Here is a 9,979-nt window from a genome sequence, read left to right on the forward strand (position 1 = left end):
AAACTCTTTAAGGAAATAACAGTGATTAATGAGCTGGCAAAAGAAGAACAGAAATTATTTTCATTTTTTTTATCTTCATCATCAACTTATGATCTGAAGATTGAAAGGAAACACGAAAGTCTGTTCTAAGCCTAAAGAAAGTACTCTTGCAACATAAATTACACTCATACTACACCTTATTCGACACACTGTTCAATACATTGGCATAACTACAAGCAAACCATAGATTGCACAGCTTTGGTTTTAACTTTGAAGTCCACTGATGCAGCAGCTGCCTTGCATTATCTTCATAAAATATCATCAAGAACGGTGGACAACAACAACCCTTGAACAAAGTCCAATCTTTTTGCCTTCTCTTCCTGATCCTTAAGGGACACGGGAGCTGACTGGACATTTCTGTCATCAAAAACCAAATTATTAAAACGTGGAAAGTGAAGAAAGCATTGAATGTTACTCGACCGATGTGATTTAGATAGAAGAACTACGATCCAAACACTGCTAAACTGATATCAATAAAGAGCAATTGCGAGCAATTGCTAAAGGTTCACCCATTTGATTATTTAGAGAATGTATTCAACAGCACGACAAGTATAAAACAGTCATAGCATAGCCCCCTTTTCTTTGCCACAGTATTATGGCTTTAATTACAATCATAGAACTATGATCCTAGTGCACAGCTACATAAAAAACCACTGAGGGGAATGATAAAAGTGATCATACCGCACAGAAACCTTCGCAGCTGAGCTTTTTTTGGCTGAGTTTGCTGCAGTTGCAAAGGGAGATTGACCGCTGACAGAATCATCAGCCACGGGCAAAATAAATGAAGATAACAACGGATCAGCTGCCGCGTTGGATGATGAAACTATACAAGAAGAGCCCCCAAAAAGGGACTGTAAATTTCCCTCTCGCAGCTCTTTCCTCAACAAAGAAAGAGTTGAATGCGATCCACCTCTACGTGATTTCCTCTTGCGCTGCATGTAACTGCTCGTTAAGGAATTCATAGCAGTATGTCAACTCTACATCATGATTATATTTTGAGAGGAAGCCTAAAAAATTGTAGGAATGCCTACATCAAAAACAACATAGAAAAATGTGTGGCCAGTAGAATGACTCATAAATTCTGGCAATGATAAGATTTTTAAAGGTCATTAAAGACAAAAATCAAAGTCAATTATCAAGAAAAGTTAATCAAAACATCAGTATCGTCGGTTCACCTCCTTCGTAAAAATTTTCATGGAAGTAAGATCCAAACACTAGGATGTTTAATGTATTGGCATATTAAATCATAATCAAGCACAGAAATAATCAACACAGCAAGGCAAGATTCAGAAACCCCTAACACAAATAAGTCTTTGGGAAAAAATGGATATCTTAAATATATTTCCATGTTGCAAGGTTATGTGGGCAACCATATCCACCCCCACCCTCATTGCACAAACTGGACAAACCTGCAAGCAAAAAGCCCTGATCATTAGTAAGATCCAATACGTGATTCTAAGTTCCAACGCAATCTACAACAACAAACACCAAAGCAAAAAATTAAAACTTCCATCAGTCAAATTTTTTAGCCTTTCTCCTTTTCTTGATAAGATTTTTTTTAAAAAAAAAATTTATTACTATTATTACTTTTTTGGTGGTGAGGAGTTTTCAAATTGAACATTAGCCATCCCATTTCACCTATGGATGTGGACTACAGGAAGTTGATCCTATCTCCTAATGAAGAAAAGCCTTCCCAACAGCGAAAATGAAGCTCATTGGCAGGTATAAACACTTAAGTCAACAACATAAGAGGTTCAAGCCCCATTGTTAAAATCAATTTATGTCTATCAAGTGATGGAGAAATCTACAGATGATATCCCTCGATTAGGTGACAGACGAGCTCTATCATCATAATGAGCAGAATCAAGTAACTATCACCATGAGTCAAGAAACAAAGTTTAGGTGACTTCAGGTCATGCCAACAGCATAGCATCCTGCAGACGGATCCCATTATCACTAAGATTTTCTTCAACTGGCTAAAAATTATGGCTTTGCTGATTTGAGCAGATGGAAGCAGGCAAATAATGACAGTTGGCCGACAATCGAAAGAAAAAATTAGCGTTAACCATTTGAATTTTCATGCATCATCAACAGGCTATCTCAGAAGCAGAAATCGGAAGCACCAATTGTTCTTTAGAACTACATAAAAGATCTCTCTATATATATTATCTGCTAGTTATTTACCCCATTCTTTGCCTCCACAGGATGCTCATCATCTATGTGGCAGCACAAGCCAACAATATCAAAATACTCCGAGCAGAATGGGCATGGAAATTCCTCCCTTAGATCATCATCTCCATCAATTTCTTCAAACCCCATGAACATCTCTGCAGTCACATAAAATCATTTCAATAAGCAAAAGGAAGGTTAAAAAGCTTCCTCATTCTTCAGAGAGCCTTAAGCACCATTAATTATTAAGATGTGAGGAAAGGAAACCAAATATCTTATATAAACATTCTCCATTGGTACAAGTACATTAATCCAGTTCTACAAGGCTCTAAATATTAACATTAAGAAACATACAACTCAAAACTTTGGACATTTCACACACAACACAAAAGGAAGCTACAAGCAAAATTCTTTTAAGAAAAAAATGATAAAATAGACGAAATTCTAATCTCTGAACTACAAGCTCGATATTCATTATTGAAATCTAAACTTTCCATTTAAATTGTTGCTATAACCTCAGTTGAGTTCAAGCTTTTGACATCTAAACTCTGAGTAACAAGTCAAGCTCAAATTTTCGAATTCTTTCCTTTCCCTTCATTTTTCAGAAAACAAACAGAATCTTTACATACAGATACCACACTTTAATCAACTAGGATATAAAAATAAACAGAAAACCAAAAACACAGAATCAAATATAATAACCATTAGTTGTAAACAAATAGATTCACAAATAACCAAATAAAAATTAAACTCTCATAGTTTTCAACATCAAGTTCACATATCTTCCATTGTTTTCTTAAAAATCCCACAAAGGAAAAGTAACCCAAAAAAAAAAAAAATGAATAAGCTTACCAGATCGTGATTGCAGAGCCGATTGGTATCTCTTTGAAGCTGATGAGAGACGGGCACTCCATGAATCAGCATCCATATTTATGTATAAGAAGCTCCTTTTTAAGCTTGGACAAAAAATGGGAACAATTTTTAAGGGGTTTTCAAAGCTTTGATCTTGAATTCAAATACAAGTTCCAATCTTGATCAAAACCCAGAAATTTATTCGATGGAGAGAGAGATAGAGAGAGAAAATCAATGACGGGCGGGTCGGTTTGGGATTTGCAAGAGAAAGAAGAAATGTTATCTGGTGTTGTGCTGGTATTTTTATACTATTCATTGATTTTTGCCTTTTTTTTTCAGATAACAGAATTTTAGGTTATTTAATATATTTATAATTTTTTTTCCTCAGACATACATGGGATTTTTTTAATTCTTTAAAACTATTTTTATCCACGAATCTGTCAATTTCTACAATTCTTATTATATAAATTACGAATTATCAATTGCAGTAAAATATACAAAAAAAAAGTTTGATAATATTCTTTAAAAAAGTTCTTTCAAAACAAAAAATAAGACTAGTTCTTAAAAACTACTTGTTGATGCGAGATTCCAGTTCTCCTCGTTCTATGACCAGGATCTCTACTCGATCAACTTCATCACGACCCGGGGGTCTCCTCTCAAGGCTTCTTCTCCAGAGGTTCCTGCGCACACAGACAAGTCAGAGTACGCCGGTGGTTCTCCCGGCGCAAACCCTCCGACACTCAAGTCAGATATGAAGGTTCGGGGAACGCTTGCCACAAATCTTATGGCTGTTAGGTTGTTTTCTCTCCTTTAGAATCAAAATTGCTAACCCTTTTACCTTCGTTGGCTACCTTTTTATAGGCTTCCCCTGAATCCCAGTCTTCCGCTTTTTTCGAGACGGCATGGGACTCTGACTGCTGCGTTATGGGCAAACGCGGGATCTTGCGTGTTACGCCACAGTTCTGGGGAAAGCGTGGCTGTCGTGGTTCTCTGAGATCTTGCGTGTTACGTCACGGTTCTGGGGAAAGCGTGGCTGTCGTGGTTCTGCGACATCTTGCGTGTTACGCCACGGTCCTGGGGAAAGCGTGGCCGTCGTGCCTAGATTCGCGGGCTGGGGAGCCTGTTTTGCCAACTGCCGTCGACCGGGTCTCCTCGCCTCTCGACCTCGAGCCGGAATGGCCTTATGCCTCTTACAGGAAATTGGCCTCGCGGATGACGTGCTCGTGGATGAGCAGGATATTTCCGCTCCTGTTCCCCCGCGCACAAGGCTTTTACGGGACATACCGGTTCGCAGAACTCTGCCATCAGATATCTGCTCACCATGCCTGGTCTCGTCGACGTATTTCTCCCAAACACTACTCTATAATTTTTTTAATCTCATTATTTTTCTCAATATTTTAAGAAATTATTCGAAACATTTAATTGATATTTATTTATTTCACACCTTGTCTTTTTGAAAGCATTTATTTGACAACTATAATAAGTTGAATTTCTATTCCCAACATAAATGCGTATTGTCTAGCTATTACAAACCGGGCGAAGCCCCAACATGAATCCGACCCGATTCAATCCAACCATGCCCCGGTAAACAAACATGAAACAACATAAAAGAGCTCTACTCTTCCAGCACAATAATAATTAATTTCCCATTTTGGGGCTTTTAATTCACCAAAAAAATATATAATTTTTTTCACTAACCGTTCTTCGTGTGAACTGCAAAAGCAACTTCGACGGCACGTGACTTCCTCCCGCCGGTCGCGCGACCGGAGAAGAAAGAAGACTTCTTCTATCTTCTTCATCTTCTGATTCAGATCTAAAACGACATCGAATTTGGAACCGAAATTCGAATTAATTTGTTTAGTCTTTTGAGAAAATGGCGACGAGAAATCGGACCTTGATATATAAAAGGTATAGAGATGCCTTGAAGACGGTTCGGGTTCCGACGAGCACGTCGCCGCTGCAATCTTCGGGGAAAAGTTCCGGCGGCGGACCGGTGATCGAGCTCGTCAACTCCTCGCTGTTGAATCCAAATCGAAATTATGCTCCTCTTAGTACCGAGGATCCCGGCAATTCAAGGTAGTATTTTAGTGATCAATTTTTTTTTTCATTTATTTTTAATTTAGCTGAATCAGTGAATATGTAGTTTTATCTTTGAATTTTTTGTATATTGAACTAAAATGTAATGTTAGTGGAATTAGATTGATTCTGCTCGTTCCTTATTCTAGGTGGCTCATAAAATTGAGGCGATTCATGTTATTTGATCTTTAGTGCATTTGAATGAAAATTTGAAATTATAAAATGAATAATGTATCTAGATAAGAAAGAATAAGAAAACAAAGTTTAATAACACAAGCTGAATAGGGATTTGGAGTATGTAAGGTTTGCTTGCTTTTGCAGCAATAATAAGACTGAATTGGTTATCTCTGTGGATTATTTTCTTAATAAAAACAAAATATTTGGGGATTGATTACTTCTTGATTAGTCGATGCGTGACTTAACTTTTAAGTTGAAGCTTTGGTTTTGAGTTCCTAAGGTCTTATACTTGCCTCTAAAAAACCATTAATCTGTTTGTATTAAACTGGCTTTAATTTGGAGAAGAGTGATTTAGTCTTAGTGGTAGGGTGAAGTTGCTGGCATTTGCTTCGTTGAGTTGGGGAGGTTGTGAGTCTGTTGGCGGATTCTTTTAAGGCCAGAGGTAGAAAATTTTTGCGTCCCAGATGCGAAATACTTGGAAATAGATGTATTTGGTCTTGTAAAATGAATAATGGGAATAGAGACTAGTAGCTATTGCGGTCTCTCCTGAATATGGCACATGAGTTGGGGAAAGCTCAATTTGAGCATTTATTGAGGTGATGAGAAAGGTCTTGAGGACTGGAGATATACTCTGTACCATCTAACCTGTAGGAACCCTCACATTTTGGAAGGCATTTAATGGCTATTAGCATACTTGAAGAAGTTATTCCAAACAAGAGAACATTTGTGAGTGGGTTGAGATGTGGATGACTGTGTATTTTCTTTTTCTAACTCTTGACTAGTTCATCTATTACTTTACTTCAATTGAAATGCATTTTGCTGTAAAGTTCTTTATTTGGGGAAATGAAACGGATGCAAATGTTTCCTGCTGCAGTAGGGGTGCAGTTACAGTGGGTCTTCCACCAGCTTGGGTGGATGTGTCTGAAGAAATAGCAACCAATGTGCAACGTGCTCGGACGAAAATGGCCGAGTTAGCCAGGGCTCATGCAAAGGCTTTAATGCCATCATTTGGAGATGGTAAAGAAGATCAACATGCTATTGAATCTCTTACCCAAGAAATAACAAACATTTTGAAGAGATCAGAGAAGAGATTGCAACAACTTTCTGCAGCTGGGCCTTCTGAAGATTCAAATGTCAGAAAAAATGTGCAGGTATGACTTTATGTTCTCTGAATTTCCCTTAGGCAGTGTCTTATTTGTCACTGCTTGTGCAGTCATGGTGATGCTGTTTCAGCATTTTTCATCCACCCCTGCTCCCATGTCAGGAAAGGCATTAGAAATTACTTTTTGTGGAATCTCAAATGGTAGCCCATTCTGCTGAACTATGCTTATGCGTACATTTTTGCTCTTTTTTTTTTTTTTGGCAGCGGTCCCTTGCCACTGACCTACAGAACCTGTCTATGGAGCTTCGTAAAAAACAGTCAACTTACTTGAAACGCCTCAGGCAGCAGAAAGAGGTGCATGAAGAATTTCCCTGTAGAATCTATTGAACCACTAGCACTTTACATTTTTTTTAAATTTATTATACAGACAGATTTATTTATTGCTGTGATTTTGTATATGGACCATCACAATTTTCTGACATAGTATTAGTGGTATAACTGCTGTACTGTTGGGCTAGTGGCTTACTGTTCTTTACATGGTTACAGTACTCAAAGGATATTGATTTTCTGTGTTTCTTCATTTCTATTAGTTCATTACAACTCATCTCTTATAGACATTCAACTCTTTTTAGGTTATGAAATATTTGTTTCGTTGATTTGCCTGATGCAGGGTCAAGATGGAGTTGATCTGGAGATGAATCTAAATGGAGGTAGATCTAGAATGGAAGATGATGATTTGGATGACATGGTATGCGGATGTTTAACCTTTTCCTTCATAGAACTGTTGTTAGATTTAGTGAACACTTTCTAACATTAGCTTACATTAAATTATATAACACAGAGTTCTTGTGCTGTACAAGGATCTTGTGGTTGAATGAATTTATCTATTGAGAATTTGAGCTCTAATTTGCATTTTAACAACTGTTCCATCTTCCTTTTTTAAGATATTGACTTTTGATAATTGTGTGTTTCACAATTTTTCACCTCAACTGAATGCTTATAATCAACAAAAATTTAGGTGTTCAATGAGCATCAGATGGCGAAGCTGAAAAAGAGTGAGGCATTTACAGTAGAAAGAGAAAGAGAGATTCAACAGGCAAGTGGAAGCTCTTTTCTTTCCCTTTCTTCATAGTCTCTGTTGTTGTTTCTTAAAAGCAGCTGCTATATGTTTTCTTATTGTTGTTATTTTTGGTAGGTTGTGGAATCAGTAAATGAGCTTGCGCAAATTATGAAGGATCTCTCAGTACTTGTAATAGACCAGGTTAGAAACTGTCCATCCTCTAATAAGTCAACTGGCTTTTTTTATATTCCAGTCACTAATTTAATGTATCTCCGAACAGGGCACTATTGTTGATCGTATAGATTACAACATTCAAAATGTAGCGACAACAGTTGATGAAGGCCTCAAACAACTGCAGAAGGTACTTGTTCTGTTCTCCAAACGTTTCTTGCTCTCTCTTGCTTTCTTTATCTGTTTCTCTGACTCCTACAGTTCGATGCTGGGATTGCAGGCGGAGAGAACACAAAAGAAAGGGGGGATGGTAATGTGTGCTACAGTACTTGTTATTATGTGCTTTGTCATGTTAGTCCTCCTAATCCTGAAGGAGATAATCTTTTGATCCCCAAACCTAATTGTTTGTACGAACCATTCACATATCACATGTTGTTGCTGACTCTACCCGCTGGCAACCCTTTTGCGCTGTGGGATTATGGCGTGGCTGGCTATGCCTTGCTGGAAGAAAGCGGGAGTTTTGAATTGCCTCTTTTACAGATACGAGATGATGGGGCACTTTTTGTTTCCTTGTATTTTCCTTTTTCATTCTTTTTTTGGGGTTGAGGGATGGAGTTAATAGGGGAAATTGTATAGTGCTGATATTGTATTTGTGTTAATTTCATGTCATCTATTCTTAGGATGAATGAATGAATGCACGGGACTTGGGGGGTGGCACTGCTCCTTTTTTACGAGAAAATGAGGCATTTGATTTATTTGTAACAATTTTTTCGTGTAATAAAATTAAAAGAATCTAATTGTCATACTAAAATAATCTCAGGCTTTCGTAAGCTTTTATTATTAAAAATGTTTTGAGAATTTTGTACCACGATCTTCATTCAATCATATGATGATTTGGTTATTAAGAATAATTTGATTCAATCGTTTAAAATCCACACAAAATGACAACTTTAAAGTGGAATCGGATAGTTCTTTAAATTTTTTTTGTATTTGTCCGAAATACAAGAGAAGGAAAGCAAACCGGTGAAATTTAGAAAATGTAGAAAATTTTCTATTTCAAGCATTTTTAACAAACAGGCCCTAGGTTAAAAATAATTCTGAATATATAGTTACTTAGGACCCTTCTATAATCTGAAAAAATAAATCTTATTTAATTGATTGTTTTTGGATGATCTTAAATTTATTAAAAAAACCAATGGCAGGTTCTCTCTACTCTGGGTCCCGTCCAGAGGAAAAAGTCTGTCTTAATTGATTCCTTTTGAGTAGTCATTTGGGTTTTTATTTCATCTGTAAAAGTAAAACACACTTTGCTTAATTATAATTATAATTAAGGCTTTTAAGTTTACATTGTACAGCGAAGCTATCAGCACCCTCACGAAATCCTCATAATCCCCAAAACCGCCTTTTTTTTTATATATATTTACCCCAAAAAAATATATTCTGGTTGTATAAATTCTTACAGCACCCTTTTCAATTTAAAAAATAACCCCAATGTAAAATAAATATCATACTACACACACACACACCTGTTGATCATACATACGTGATACACTCATCATGGTTAAAGCAGCAGCAAGCTATTTTTAAAAAGAAGGAATGTGGGGGGGAAGCCTTAAATCTCAAATCATACATATTGCTGTTCACACACTCTTTACGCTTTGTAATGCATGTGCAACTCAATCAAAAGAAGGAAAACAAAAAGCCTTACTACTCATCTCTTTATGTGATTGGGTTTTAGTCAGTCATTGGTTTTCAATATTTTATCTTTTGTAATTTGTAGTTGCTATTACAACATAAAAAAGTATAAAGTTTATGGTGTGCATGTAATTGCTGCTGATCTCTATCTAGTACAGTTTATCTCTTTCAAATGAAATGGTATTTTTTTGGCTTGAACAATGGTGTGAGTTTTGAGTTTTCATTTGAATAAGTTTCTTATTAATTGTGGTATGAATTAATCAAATTTTCTTCAACAGTTATGTGAATTATTATTATTATTTTTTGGGTTTGGCCTTTAGATTCATTGTTTAATTTTATGTAATTTTGAGTAAGGTTAAAATTGTAAACAAACAAGAGGGCTTTTAAAAGAACTTTGAAGGGGCGGCCCTAACTAAGTCCACACCACGTTGGTTGTACGTACAAAAGTGGTACCATGACCCAACAGTGATCTCAAACTGGTTGAAAATAATTTAATTATTTGTAAAGATGAAGTCCACGAAAAGCTTTTTATAGCTTCATTGGACCCCCCCCACCCGGTCCAGTAACCGGGATGCTCTTGTGTTTCACTCCTTCATTATAATAACTTTTTTCCCCCCCAACTCCGCCTTTTATTTCCC

The 9,979-nt window shown here is 36.7% G+C and overlaps 2 protein-coding genes across 3 annotated transcripts; one reads left to right on the forward strand and one right to left on the reverse strand.

Annotated features, from left to right (window-relative positions):
- Nucleotides 1-29: 29 nt before the first annotated feature.
- Nucleotides 30-3,390, reverse strand: LOC18041011 (protein DEHYDRATION-INDUCED 19 homolog 3). Its single transcript, XM_006433431.2, has 5 exons — nucleotides 3,061-3,390; nucleotides 2,224-2,366; nucleotides 1,371-1,448; nucleotides 721-977; nucleotides 30-396 (listed from the first exon to the last, which is right to left on the reverse strand). Exons 1-5 carry the CDS (start codon nucleotides 3,134-3,136, stop codon nucleotides 288-290), a joined length of 663 nt encoding a protein of 220 aa, XP_006433494.1. The 5' UTR covers nucleotides 3,137-3,390; the 3' UTR covers nucleotides 30-287.
- A 1,187-nt stretch (nucleotides 3,391-4,577) lies between these two features.
- LOC18043103 (syntaxin-43) lies at nucleotides 4,578-8,457 on the forward strand. 2 transcript variants are annotated; one of them, XM_006433432.2, is made up of 8 exons: nucleotides 4,578-5,136; nucleotides 6,188-6,464; nucleotides 6,680-6,769; nucleotides 7,086-7,163; nucleotides 7,434-7,511; nucleotides 7,611-7,676; nucleotides 7,756-7,836; nucleotides 7,927-8,456. In XM_006433432.2, the coding sequence occupies exons 1-8, from the start codon at nucleotides 4,934-4,936 to the stop codon at nucleotides 8,032-8,034; spliced, it is 981 nt and encodes a 326-aa protein (XP_006433495.1). In that variant the 5' UTR covers nucleotides 4,578-4,933; the 3' UTR covers nucleotides 8,035-8,456. The 2 variants fall into 2 exon arrangements, with proteins under 2 accessions (XP_006433495.1, XP_024040471.1); XM_024184703.1 differs by having other exon boundaries at nucleotides 4,674-5,136; nucleotides 6,191-6,464; nucleotides 7,927-8,457.
- The last annotated feature ends 1,522 nt before the right edge of the window (nucleotides 8,458-9,979 follow it).

The sequence above is a fragment of the Citrus clementina genome, unplaced genomic scaffold (assembly GCF_000493195.1).
Source record: "Citrus clementina cultivar Clemenules unplaced genomic scaffold, Citrus_clementina_v1.0 scaffold_5, whole genome shotgun sequence".
Classification (NCBI taxonomy): Eukaryota; Viridiplantae; Streptophyta; class Magnoliopsida; order Sapindales; family Rutaceae; genus Citrus; species Citrus x clementina.

What these genes read in the sequence shown, in the direction of transcription:
- LOC18041011 (XM_006433431.2), bottom strand. Translation starts at nt 3,136, where the DNA reads ATGGATGCTGATTCATGGAGTGCCCGTCTCTCATCAGCTTCAAAGAGA. An exon ending in GGCTCTGCAATCACGATCTG is followed by an intron (nt 2,367 to 3,060) that starts GTAAGCTTATTC and finishes ATGTGACTGCAG; the next exon opens with AGATGTTCATGGGGTTTGAA. An exon ending in AACATGGAAATATATTTAAG is followed by an intron (nt 978 to 1,370) that starts ATATCCATTTTT and finishes ACGAGCAGTTAC; the next exon opens with ATGCAGCGCAAGAGGAAATC.
- LOC18043103 (XM_006433432.2), top strand. Translation starts at nt 4,934, where the DNA reads ATGGCGACGAGAAATCGGACCTTGATATATAAAAGGTATAGAGATGCC. An exon ending in CAGTACTTGTAATAGACCAG is followed by an intron (nt 7,677 to 7,755) that starts GTTAGAAACTGT and finishes ATCTCCGAACAG; the next exon opens with GGCACTATTGTTGATCGTAT. An exon ending in GCCTCAAACAACTGCAGAAG is followed by an intron (nt 7,837 to 7,926) that starts GTACTTGTTCTG and finishes CTGGGATTGCAG; the next exon opens with GCGGAGAGAACACAAAAGAA.